This window comes from Lolium perenne, chromosome 3 (genome assembly GCF_019359855.2).
Source record: "Lolium perenne isolate Kyuss_39 chromosome 3, Kyuss_2.0, whole genome shotgun sequence".
Taxonomy (NCBI): domain Eukaryota; kingdom Viridiplantae; phylum Streptophyta; class Magnoliopsida; order Poales; family Poaceae; genus Lolium; species Lolium perenne.
The window spans coordinates 220115885-220129374 of NC_067246.2; the positions used below are offsets into that span (position 1 = coordinate 220115885).

The 13490-nt window shown below is 48.3% G+C and overlaps 2 protein-coding genes across 2 annotated transcripts; both read left to right on the forward strand.

Moving 5' to 3' along the window:
* Positions 1-3820: 3820 nt before the first annotated feature.
* LOC127339818 (LEAF RUST 10 DISEASE-RESISTANCE LOCUS RECEPTOR-LIKE PROTEIN KINASE-like 1.2) lies at positions 3821-5395 on the forward strand. Its single transcript, XM_051365629.2, has 2 exons — positions 3821-4447; positions 5079-5395. Exons 1-2 carry the CDS (start codon positions 3895-3897, stop codon positions 5387-5389), a joined length of 864 nt encoding a protein of 287 aa, XP_051221589.1. The 5' UTR covers positions 3821-3894; the 3' UTR covers positions 5390-5395.
* Positions 5396-5625: 230 nt separating this feature from the next.
* On the forward strand, positions 5626-12905 carry LOC127343417 (LEAF RUST 10 DISEASE-RESISTANCE LOCUS RECEPTOR-LIKE PROTEIN KINASE-like 2.1). The gene is made up of 3 exons (XM_051369549.2): positions 5626-6482; positions 10453-10479; positions 11352-12905. The coding sequence occupies exons 1-3, from the start codon at positions 5630-5632 to the stop codon at positions 12425-12427; spliced, it is 1956 nt and encodes a 651-aa protein (XP_051225509.1). The 5' UTR covers positions 5626-5629; the 3' UTR covers positions 12428-12905.
* The last annotated feature ends 585 nt before the right edge of the window (positions 12906-13490 follow it).

Genomic DNA, 13490 nt, shown 5'->3' on the forward strand with positions numbered 1-13490 from the left:
GTGGTATTCGGATTCCTGCAAACAAGTGAAAGGGTTTAGACAAAAGATATTTTTGCCAACATAAAGTTGCATCATGTTCGGAAACTTACGGAGCGCCGGGGATGATGGGGCGCGTGTGCTGGCCAGCCGTTGAGAGCATCCTTAGGCGCGCATGCTCCGCTTTCCTTGAGTCTAGCGGAGGTGGTTTTGTCGTCTTGGGCTTCTTGGCGGAGGCCTCGCCGCTAGTTCCGGCTTCAGTGCCGGAAACCTTGGCGCGGGGACGCTTTGTAGGTCGAGGGGCCGCCTTGCGGGGTGCCTGCTCCTCTTCCTCCTCGTCGTCTTCCGGAGCCTCCTCCGCCGCGTCGCCGCTAACGGGAACACGAAGAATGGTGCGGAAGTTTTCCTCCGCTAAAGTGTTGAGCTGGAAGGAAATGAACAAGAGTTAGAGATAACATCAAAAACTTGCGAAGTTTGAAGCAACGAAAAGAACAAAGCTTACCGGAGGACACTAGTCGTTCGTGTAAATGTCCTTGATCAATTCCGGGACCTGTTGGCCCCTCGGAATCTTCACCAGCGTCTTGAACCTTCTCTTTAGAGAGTCGGCCGGAAGATCGTGGCGGGTAACCCGGAGAAGATCGTCCGCCCCGGTATAAGCGCACATCAGGCGTGCGTTGTAGCGTAGAGGCTGGATTCTCCGGGAAAACCAGCTAAGAGTGAGCTGGGCTCCGGTCAGTCCGTCGTGGACTAGCCAGGAGATTCTCCGCGCAGCCTTCTCCAAGATCGGGGTCTGGGCGAGCGAAGGGACGAAGCTCCAGCTTGCAAGCTCTTCCGGAGGTTCGTTGACAAACTGGGGCAGGCCTTCGTGGACATCCGGAACTGAAGCGTTCTTCTCATAGAACCATCCGGCGTTCCAGTACCGGACGGATTCGTGCGAGTCGTGAGGAGGGTACATGCGGCTAGGGCGGAGCATAAACGTCATGCTTCCGCAGTTCACCATTGCTTTGTCCTTGGTTTCCTTCTTCACCCGGAAAAAGAACTGCCATAACTTGACGTCTGGCCGGATCCCAAGGTGTCCTTCGCAGAGAGTCACGAAGTTGGACAGGAGGAGATATGAATTTGGGCAGATGTTGTGGGGCTGGAGCCCGTATGTGTTGAGGACGGAGAGAAAGAACTCCGAACAGGGAAGTGAGAGTCCGCGTTCCACCCAAGCCTTGGTCATAACAATTTCTCCGGTTTCTGGCTTGGGGACGTCGGAATCACGAGTGAAACTCCAATGTGTGGAGATCATGCCCTCGTTCTGGAGCTCTCTAAGCTCCACGTCGGTAGTTGCGCAAGGCCACCATTGACCCCGCTCTCCTTCGCGGATCCGGGCTTTGGACGCCCTCTTGTTTTCCACCTCCTGCACCTTTGCTGCCATCCGAGCTTGTCCCTCGAGTTCTTCTTGGAGTTCTTGGAGGGAAGGGTTCCGGCCTGGAGCGGTGCTGGAAGATGCGGAAAAAGGTTGAGCTAATCTAATGTCGGAAACATATGGTGGCAGGAATGATATGGGGTCCGGGCATATGGGTTCTATTTGATTGGGATCCGGGCTACTCGGAGAGCTACCAGTACAATGCGACGATTCGAGTGGCATGCTTCCGGCTGCGCCCATACAAAGTATTTAAGTACCCGGATCACTAAGTCTATCTTCTACACTAGGTTATCTTCTACGAGGCCGGCGCACTTACCGCTAATGGCGCGGTGGCTCGACGGAGCTCCGGTGAAGATGAGGTCGCCGAACTTGAAGGAAATCGTCCCGCGTGACCACGAATCGGCGGCGGAGCGAAATTCTCGTTCAACCGCGGGAATCTTGGCGCGAGGGGAGCCTTGGTTTGGCGGCGCGCGGAGTTCACCGTGGCAAAGCTCGCCGGAGTTGAGATCTGGTGGGCGGCGCGGCGCGAGGAGGAAGACGAGGTGGTGAGAAGAGGTGAAAGAATGAAATTTTACCGAGCCGCGGGGTATTTATAGGCCGCGCGCGGAGATTCGGGATCCGGATCCGACGGTGGAAACGGAACGGTCGCACCGTTGGATGGATGACACGTGTTTTAGGTCAAGTGCGGTAAAATGACGTGGAGGTAACTTAACCATGCACTCCCGAAAATTCCGGCTAAAGATTTGCATCTGTGAAAATTTAGCGCGGGAAATGAGGAAGTTGTGCGCGGGAAAAGTGGACTTTCCGTTGTTGTGCATGATCTGAAGATGGAGGATTTCCGGAGGAGCGAACCCGGAATCAAGTAAGAAGTTTTGAAGCTCTTCAAGATTCTCTTCGTTTCCGAGCTGTATGAAGTCGGAGGAATGATGAATCTCGGAGAACTTCGGGGGCTACTGTTGTGGGTATACTTTATGGGTATATCAACGGCGTGGCCTAGATCCAGCAAGCCCGGGTGGCCCATAGTTGGTGGTGAGGCATGTGGCCCATCGGGCGGCCCAGTTGCTGTAGATCATGAAGGATGAAGTCCAGCCCAGGAATGAGGAGCCGGATCCTAACCGACCTACGAAGGAGGCCGGATCCGTGAAGGCCCATGAAGTATCCGGATCCAGCGTGACCTAGAAGGAAGGCGGATCCTTGACGTACACGGCAAGACTTTGTACCGTAGTTAGGCAACTTGTATTCCGGCTAGGACTCTCCGTGTAAACCCTAGATCCGTGCGCCTTTATAAGCCGGATCCCGGGAGCCCTAGAGACACAACCACAACTCATTGTAACAACGCGAAAGCGCCCAGATAATTCCAGACAAGCAGCAGTAGGCCCTGTCATCGTGCAGGTGTTCCGAAGCTGGGTAACTCGCGTACCACCGTCCCGTGTGTACTCCGCCCTATGGCCCCTACTTTTTCTCCCCCTCGTGAGGATCCCTCCTCCGAGGTACCGTCGATTAGGCAACGACAGAGGAAGTCGGCGAAGAAGGAGGCCGCCGCGGCCGCCGCCAACCAGCTCGCCGAGGAGGAGGCGAAGAGCGCGGAGGACGCCGCGGTGCCGGAGGCGATCGCCAGGTCGCTGAAGGACCTGGTGCCCGCCGACAACAACCTCCCCATCGACGCCGCACTGGAGTGGTTCAGGCGTGACTGGGAGCGCCAGGAGGCGGAGCAGCAGCGGCGGCTGCTGGATCTGGCCGCCGCGCGTCAACTCGCCGCCCGCGCCGCCGCACCATCCGCCGGTAGGAACGCCGCGCCCGGGAAGGTGGTCAAGCTCGAGGAGAGCAGTGACGACGACATCTACCGTCCGTCGCCGCCACGCGCCGGCGACGCTGGCCAGGGCACGAGCCGCTGGTACGAGGCACCGCCGCCCCAGGACGACGCCGGCTCGAGCGACGACGACGACGGCGGCGACTACACGGCCTTCTACCGCCATTTCGGCATGTAGGAGGCCGCTTTTTAGTTTAAGTTTTAGTTTGCCAATCACCGAATTCAAATATATGTACGAATTCGGCCTATTTATGTACGAACTCGCCTCTATATGTTAAATATCATTAAATTTCGCTTATGTTTGATTGTTTGAACGAACTCGCCAATTTTGTCTGAATTCGCCGTATACGTTACATCCATCCTGGGCTCGCGGCTGGAAAAATGGGCCTCCCCAGACCAAATTTTTCTCCAATCCGGACGACAATATCGCCGGATTTGGGGGCGTGGGGAGCCCAACGGCTGGAGATGGTCTAACAATTTGCAACGAACGTGGGGAGGGGCATAGAAAGGAGGAAATGGCGTGGAATGGTCCAGCAGCCGCGTCCAGTCGTGGTCATGTGGCGCAAAATTTCCCGAAGTGACAGCTCCCCTTCAGCCATATCGTGACTATGGACTGTCCCGAGCAATCTCACCGTCGGCCATCTTTACTGACCGAGAAAATCGGCACTCTACCCAGTCTCGTCTTCTTCATCACACGATGCTTCCACTGCCTCTCCTCCCCGTTCTGCTCCTCTTCGTCGTGGTGGACGGCTACCCGTCCATCTGCAGCAACGCCACCTGCGGCGACCTCACCATCGCCTACCCGTTCTGGCTCAACTCCTCTACATCTTCCAGCTGCGGTTATTCCGGCCTGGGCCTCGCCTGCGAGGGCAACACCACTCTGATTCTCCTCGACCAATCGCACCACCGGTACAGAGTCTCACACATCGACTACGACACACAGACGGTGTCCTTGGTCGGAGACGCCGAAACCTTCAGCACGACCAGCTGCCCGCTCCTCCACTTCAACCTCACCATCGACACCAGCTCCCCTCTGCACCTCACAAGCTCGGGCTCCAACATCACCTTCTTCTACAACTGCACGAAGAACGCCTCCTGGCCTTCTGCCGTGGAATTAAGTGGCTGTCCAGACTATAACAAGACTTCGTACGTGCTCATGGACGATGGTTACCCGGGCGAAGCGTCCAAGTACGGTTGCGAGGCGGCGGTGGTGGCGCCGGTGCTGGATACTCATAAGGAGGGCAGCCCCGGTCCTAAGATTTTGAGGGCCCTGGGCGAGACTAAAATTTTAGCTTGACCAGATGGACCCTTTCTCAAGGAAGACGACATCGACAAGACGACGAGTCGACGAACTGACCATCAAAAAACTGACCATCAAAAATTCAGAATTAGAGAAAAAATACTTTGAAATAAAAGAGTGTGTTACATGAGTAGTCGTGAACTGCTATCGGCGGACGGCGGACAGCGATTGAATCTCTGATCGGTTTGGGCAGCCGAACTGTACTGTGATCGGTCGCACCGTCGCAGGAAGATGGCGTCGTGCCATCGACCGTTGTCCAGGGCTGGGCGTCGTAGGCAGAGAAGAGAAGAGAACAACCAGCACAGCAGCCTGCATACAGCAGGAGATCAATCCCTCCTGGCTGCCAACGAAGCGACGAGACATAGAACTATTCTCAATCACGGTTGCGTGGAATATGAAGCGAAGTATGTAAGTAGCTAATTAATCGTCTCTCCAGATCGATGGAATACGAAGCGAAATCCGGCACGTTCACGTCAAAGTCCTCTAATCTACCTATGGGCCTTTTCTTTCACCTGAGCATAGTTAGATAGGCAACGTATGTACAGGTGCATGTATTTAGAATTGGGCCCCCATATTTGTAGGGCCCTGGGCGCCCGCACACCCTGCCCACCCACTAGGGCCGGCCCTGAAGGAGGGCATGGGGGAAATGCCCCTGGAGAGAAGATATGCTGATGTGCTGATGGGCGGGTTCGAACTGAACTACAGCCCGCACTCCGGGCAGTGCGGCATCTGCGAGCGTTCCGGCGGATGGTGCGGCTACCAGCACAACCAGACGAATGGATCGTTGGGATTCACCTGCTTCTGCCATAGCGGCCCGACCACGGATCATTGTGGTACGTACGCGTCAATGCCGTCATCTCCTCCCTCAGGCTCAGTGCTTCTCTTTGAATAGTCAGTGGGTGGTGACTTATTAGTGTCAGTGATTTAGGAGCTCTCATTTTTGGCGTAAACTGAGGGGCGCTTACCGAGTACTAGCTCAGCCCCAACCTCCGGGCTAACAAGCAGCCAAACATTCTGCTAAACCTGGTCAAAGTCAACACTGTTTATATTGAGCTGGGGTCGCCGAAGCCAGCGACGTGTAGCACTGGAGCGAGAATTAGCCAAATTCGTCTGCCTCCTCTCGCCAGTCGCCATGGCTCACCCACTCCGCTTGCTCGTCTTCGTCTTCCTCGTCGTCCATGTTTCCCATGTCTCCCCCCTTCCGCTCAGTACCTACGACGATTCCATGTGCTCGGAATCATTCAGTTGTGGCGGCGTTGAAATCAGATATCCATTCTATCTGTCAACCGCGACACGAGCAGCACCCGATTACGCATCCAACTACTCGTGCGGCTACACCGACCTGAAGATCTTCTGCGAAGGCGAGGGGAAAGCTATAGCCCCGCTCCTTCATCTCCATGGAGATACCTACACCATCCTGAACATCTCCTACGACGATCGCCACATGGTCCTCGCGGACACCGACGTGCTCCGCGGGAACTTATGCCCCAGAGTGAGCCACAACGTGTCACTCGGCCAAGCGTGGCTGAGCTACACCGACTCCTTGGACAACCTGACGTTCTTCTTCGACTGCTACAACCCAGGCGATCAGTCGCCTCCTGATTTACCTGATTACCAGATAAACTGCAAAGGGTTCAGTGGAGACGGTGTTTCCTTCGTGTTCACCTCTGAGAAAGTCGACGTTTCTCAAGAGTACGACCTGGCTGGCCACTGCAATCATACTTTCGAGGTGCCGGTACATAAAGATCCTCTACTGGGAAGTGGTCTGCTCAAGTTGCCGACGGCGTACGGTGCCGTGCTTCAGAGGGGGTTCGAGCTGGAATGGAACCCGGGCACAGAGCAAGTATGCAACCTTTGCGAGCAGTCTGGCGGACGGTGCGCCTACAGCGCGAGCAATCAATTCCTTGGTTGCTTGTGCCCCGGTGGGAAGGTGGGCGTTCAGGATTGCTACGGCGCCACACCTGCTTCCGCATACCCCTCACCAAGTAAGTCCTTCAATCTTGACAACTGATCCATCAATTTTATTCCCCTCTGAAACAACTGCCCGACAGTATCTCTCGCTTTGCCGATAGCCATTTCGCCGGACGATAAACTCAATTTGTGCGAACCTCGGTAGTTAGTAATTTCACATGCCGGTCTGACTCTCTCTCGTCTAGTTCCATGGTGACTTGCAGCTCTGTCGTAGCTTCACAGCCCCTCTCCCCGTGTGCGCGCGCGTTTCTTGCCCGTCGGCCGTCGCAAACGTGTAGTCTGAAAACCAGCGGAGCCTGCCTGAAAACCGAATAGCGCGTAGCGGAGATATTCGTTCCTGATTTCGTCAGTCCACAAGGATGGTTCCTGACCAGTTCCACGCCCCCTTGCTCCTGTTCTCGCGAGTGAGGTTCGTCGTCATCAGGCCGCGCCACGAACCTTCTTTCTTCTTTACAAAAAGAGCCGGTGAGGTATGAACTAGGTTCCCATTTTTGACGTTTACCGTTGTCCCCAGACTTCACTCTTACGCTCTTCTGGAACCGGTATAGAAATTGGTGCTTTTTCTTCCATTGTTGTGCTTTCTAAAATGGCATACCTATACAAGGGTTCAAGTTTCGATCGATATTTGCGCCCGCCGCATGCGATCGAGTAGCTTTTTTTTTTCAAGAAAAGGAACCCCACAGGGGATCCCCAGTTTCAATAGAAACTGAGAGTCACTCAGAACATTTTACATGGTTCAAGGAACTAACTTCAAAAAGAAAAATTAGGACAAAAAACTGCTATCTATTCAAACTGAAACGAAAAAGAGGCTAGAATGGAAGCCTATCCATCCAAGCAACAAAACCAGAGGCTAGGTACTTGAACCAAATTACAGGTTTTCAGGCTACACACCACTACAGAGAAAGATAGCTAAGACAAAAAGACGACGATGATGTTGCAGCTTCAGGAAGTAAACCAAGACTAGGTGGTAATCCTCCTCCTCACAGGATTCCATCCGTGATTCTGCCCGAAGACTTCCTGTGCCACATGCGCCATCTTTCTAGCCCCTGTAGCAGTAACTTTTGCAGCCCGTTTTTCTACAATTTCGACCAAGTGTTAATGAAATGACAAACAAGAGTAATAACACTTGTGGGGTCTCCAGGACGAATTTTTTGAAAACAAGATTTGTTTCTTGTTTTCCAAATAGTCCATACAACCGCCACGGAACCTACAATTACAGCCTTCCTATGTCAGCCCGAATACATGTTGAACCAATCTCTATAGATCACCTGCCCAGGTTTCGGCAGTAGTGTTTCTGGATCGTCGTTCGTGCTTCCCAGTAGTGTTTCAGTATGCGCCGGGAACTGGTCGCGGGCGTGCGGCGTGGTCACACAAGTTCATGTGCTCAAATATGACCCCGTCGACCCAAACGATGATAGTACATGGAGAAACACCGGATACGGCGATGTTCTTCGTCAGGGCTTCCAGGTGTCGCGGGACAACAGATCCACCGAGTGTACACAGTGCGAGGAATCCGCCGAGCCAAACGGGCGCGACTTCGTGGCTTGCCTGTGCACCAACGGCCAAATCAACGGTAGAAATTGCACTACGTCCAATTCAGCTGGTAAACACTTCTCAATCAGCCACCAATTTTCTAGTAATAAATAGCAAGGAAATCGATTTTTTTGTGAGACATATTTACAGATTTTGAAGAACTAACCCATGAAAAGTCCCCATCTAGATAGACTTAAACTGAACCCTTATGCGGGACTACGAAAAGGCAATTTTGTGTTTTATTTTCCAAAATTGTTCGGCAATTTGTATCTCACCCCCTCCGTTTTCTTTCCATGCCTCGGACTTGGAGTGCGTGCCGCTCTTTGATTTTGTTTCCTTTTAGTTTTATGCTTTGTAAAACAACAAAGGTTTCTTCTTTAATGGAGATCTACATCGGGCCTGGGGCAGCTGTACGTGAAACTTGGCTGCCCCACGCCGTCCGGTCTTAATCAAAGGCGATTCTAGTACGTCCGGCAACAAAAAAAGATCAGACACAATATTCTCCTGTAGCATACAATATCTTTTCAATTTTCAGATAAAACATACAAAAACGCAGCAATACTTTAAACAAACCAATGCAACTACTTTTTTATGTATGCAACGAATCTGCATTAGTTATAATAACAGATCATTGAGAATGTGCAATAGAAAAACACCGTTGCAGCATGATCACAACATTTGCAACATATTGTACGTCATGTGTATATCAATAGGAGTTTGCAACACGTCAAAACTTGTGCAACATGAAACAATCTCAATTTTCTGAACTTCTCACCATTAATATTTGAGGTGCCTAACCCTAATTCCACCTTTGGAACCATCTTCCCCATACTCACGTCACGTCACAAAGAACTCCTGCCTCGAGCTCCACCATGAGGCCGTCCATGAGAGCAGTTCTATTGTCTTTTTTGTTCGGGGCGGAGGAAGAAGAGCAAAGGAGGAGGAAGTGCTGGAGAAGGGCAGGCATGACTGAAGGAGTATGGAGAATGGCGAGATCTGTCTTTTAGGAAGAGATGGAGGAGGAAAAGGATGAAAACAGGACGGCTGTATAGGCCTGCAGCCTGCAGGAGGCAGTGCACGTTGTAGCATTTGGTGGTGGGAATCAATTCCCTCTCCAAATAGCAGTATCAGCCAATTCTGACGATTGCAGTAGCTATTGCTGGTAAGCTCTTGGACCAAAACCGACGTTCTTCTTTGCAAAGTTGCTGGTTCCAAGTGATAAGTGCGAATGAAATGAGCATATCTCTAACATAGATCCGATCTGAAAGAAGTTGTGTAGATGTTTTCTTTTGTATGAATACCCATATAGATGAACTTAAACTGAACTTTTTGCCGGAGTACGTACTCAACAGGCAACCAGCCTACGGTCTTTGGGCATGACATACCCTATATGAATGAGGTGCGCCGAACTGCTTAGCATTGCAACCGTAGAATGATTCATCTCTGGATGATTATATCGTATGTTTAGCACTAAGATCAATTCAGAGGTGCATCATCGTCATCTCCTCATGTGCAACAAAAATTAAGTCGTGATCGTCACTTCACAATATTGGTTATACAATGACAATGAGTATTCTGGCCTGAAATACAGAGGACAGGTGAACTGTTACACCATTCTGATTTGAACCGAAATCGATCACCATGAATCCTAAAAATTTATTTTTACACCAACGGAGAGTGAATTCGACTTTGCATCATGTACTAGTAAAGAGGTGACAGGTTCCACCAGATTTTATTTTTGCACCACATTGCATAAAAATTTAGAAACATTCCACTTTGCACCCTATTTGGAGATTAGGTGAAGGTGAGGCTGAGGAGTCCCAGCATTCAGAAGCTGCTGCCATGGAGCGTGCAGAATACCCCGAGCCAGAGAGGACACCCAGCATTCAGTAGCTGCTGCAGGCCTTCGCCCCTCTGTCGGGGTCTAGCACAGTAGCACCACAGGGTGACACACCTCCCATGGCAAGATGAGCTACAATGGCCGGCGCCGTCGGACACCCGCATGTCAAACATGTGCTGCCCAGTCAGCAAAAATTGTGGACCCCGCATGTAAGCCCTACCCAAATCTCTAAATGTGGTGACAAGTGGATCTAGCTTTCTGAAAAACCTAGTACTATGTGTAAGAAAAAAAAACTGTTGCAAGCTGTCACCTATTTACAAATAGACAAATTTGCATTCACTTCAACTGACGATCTGATCTGTGATAAATTAAGAAATGACAGCAATTACTTATCATCTATCAAATTATCTCTTTCGGATTTATACATAGAAAAAGATGGTTCTTTTCATTCTTTTGAGAAGAAGACTAAGCCGTAGATGAACAATTGTTAAGTTACCTTCTGTTTCAATGTGTATGGGTACTGTCCGAACGATGCCGTGCAGTAAAAACTTCTTTTTGTTAAGAAATGCATCTTTCATCTACTTATCAGCCCTTATGTTGAAATTTTGCAGGAAAGAAAAAGGCCAGCATAAAAATATGTAAGAAATATCTCTCAACCAGATTATTAATTCTTTTCCATCTTCCATCTTTTACAATCTGGTTGCTTCAATCCTATGTTTTTAGCAACTACGCAATATTGCACTTTAACATGACTTTGTGATGGTTTTTATCCCATTGAAAAATATTGTTGTGTTTTATTCCGAGCTGTGACTATGCGACAGAATTTACCCCCATTTTATCATGTCCACCAAATTGGACCCACTTGTTCAGATAACATGGCAGCTGACAGGCTGACAACTTAGGCATGTACTTTCTGGGGGGTGTATAGATTATGTTAAATGCCTATAATTCATAAATGAGGTCGAAACCATGAAACTGCTTCAAATTATTCCAAATAGGTGCCCCTAGTTGGACCGGGCTGCTCCCGTGCCACGTCGGATATACCTCTAAATCTAATGCATATATGTCCAAGTTGTCCGTCCAGCTGCTGATATATACGTGGATATGTCTTCTCAGTTTGTGGGAAACAACATAATGAGGTAAAAATTGTCACAGTGCCAGAACTAGAGTTTAAAATATGAAGAAAAAAATTAATAAGGTAAATACTGTCACAGAGTAACAACTAAAGGAAAAAAGGTGGAACGTACTCTAAATATATCTAGCCTTTTAGAATACACAATACAGTCAGTTTGTCAACAAGGATCTTCAGTAACTCAGATCCATTGCTTTCTATTCGTGAAACTAGAAATTGTGTTGCTTTCATGTGTGCACTCATATATGCCTTTGTCGTTATGCGCTAGTAGAAAAAGGGCGAAGAAACCAAAATTAGTAGAAGATTTCATAAGGTTCTTCCCCATTTGATGCCTTTTCCCACAAATTTGATGCCTTTTCCTTCAAATTGTCTACACAGATACAATAGCAGGCATCTCAAGCATAATGATGTGCCTGCTTTTGTTTGCATTTTGGTTGGGCTACAAGAAGTACGGGCGCAAAAATAAATCAAAGGAAACAGCAAGAATTGAGTCGTTCCTACAAAAGAATGGAACTATACATCCAAAAAGATACACTTATGCACAAGTGAAAAGAATGACGACATCTTTTGCTGAAAAGCTAGGTCAAGGTGGATTTGGTGCTGTTTACAGAGGCAGATTCTCAGATGGCCGTCAGATAGCAGTGAAGATGCTAAAGGACTACAAGACTGATGGGGGGGATTTCATCAATGAGGTGGCTAGCATTAGTAGAACTTCTCATGTTAACATTGTTACTCTCATAGGATTTTGCTTGGAAGGATCCAAAAGGGCGCTAATTTATGACTATATGCCTAATGGTTCACTTGAAAAATATGCTTTCAAAGATAACTCTCAAGGTGGAAATACTTTAGGTTGGGAGAAATTGTTTGATATAGCAGTTGGCATTGCTCGAGGACTTGAGTATCTCCACCGAGGATGCAATACTCGCATCGTACATTTCGATATCAAACCCCACAACATTCTATTGGATCAAGATTTCTTCCCTAAGATTTCTGATTTTGGAATGGCAAAGTTGTGCGTAAATAAAGAGAGTATTATCTCCATCGGCGGTACAAGAGGAACAATAGGATATATTGCCCCAGAGGTTTTTTCAAAGCATTTTGGAGCAGTGAGTAGCAAGTCTGATGTCTATAGCTATGGAATGATGGTCCTTGAGATGGTTGGAGCAAGGGAGAAGAATATCAATGACAGTGAATCTAGCAGCCAATATTTCCCGCAGTGGATCTATGAGAATCTAGATGATTATTGTGTGAGTGCTTCTGAGATAAATGGTGAAATTACAGAGATTGTAAGGAAGATGATAGTGGTTGGGCTGTGGTGTATACAAGTAAGTCCTCCTAATCGACCAACAATGACTAGAGTCGTAGAGATGCTAGAAGGGACCACAAGTGGCCTGAAGTTACCTCCTAAAGTGCTTTTAAGTTTTTATGAAGATCGTGCAATGAGTTTGAGTTGATAAGCCGATATGTTTGTAATGTGTTGTTCAGTAGTTGCAAACCTGCAATACTGCACATGTTAGACAGTGGGATAGATTTAAAACCTACATTTAGTGTTGAATGGTCTGTAAACAGTGATGGAACCATGAACTGGGTTCAGTATTCGGGCTTATTCAAGTGACACTACATTATGGCATAATCTGGATGAAATTCGCTACACTCTTTTGCCCAGTTTTGGTTAGATCAGTCGCTGAAGCCTGATTCATTACATATAGAACATTTGGTTCAACTTGAAATTTCAAAATCTTTTCAAATCAATATAGCTCAACAAATAAGATCTCTCCGGACGTGTGGACGCCATCCACAATCGTGTTTTATTGCTTTATGTGTGACTGTATTCTAATATATGTTTTACAAGCTGAATATTTCTTTGCTTTACATGAACAAGTTCTACAAGTTGCTATAACCTAGATGGAAATTTCCATGTATAGTGGTGCCAACAAATGTCAGAAATTGTAGACAAAAAAGAGCTAGAATGGTTCATATTATATTATATTATATTATATGTTCCTAGAAATGTAATTTGTCTATAGCATACTGTGCTATGTGACGTTAGGAGTATTTTTTGTATAACTCCTTTTTCATCATTTTTATTATTAAAAATTATATTTGATCGTTGAGAATTTTTAAGGGAGTTTATCTTCATGTAAATATTGAGGATAAAAAACTGAAGTAAAACGCCGCCTACCCACTGGGTTGCCTCATTTAACATGTGTGGACAGGGTTCCATGAGTACCCCTAGTCCATGTCCTGACGTCATGTTGTCTGCGGCTTCCCAAAAAAAACATGGCAAAGAAAAACAAAATAAACTACTACAACCTTCAAGAGTTCAAAATAAACTCTCAAAACATCTTATGTTAGAAAACGGAAGGAGTTTTTATTTGTCCTCTAGCCAGTGGGGGTGCCACCCATGGCACCCTCTCCAAAAAATACAAATGGTGTTCTAGCTACCAATATTTATATTGATTCTGGGATACTGAACATGAGAATCATAGCTAAATGCAAAGCCTACTAGGAATTTTT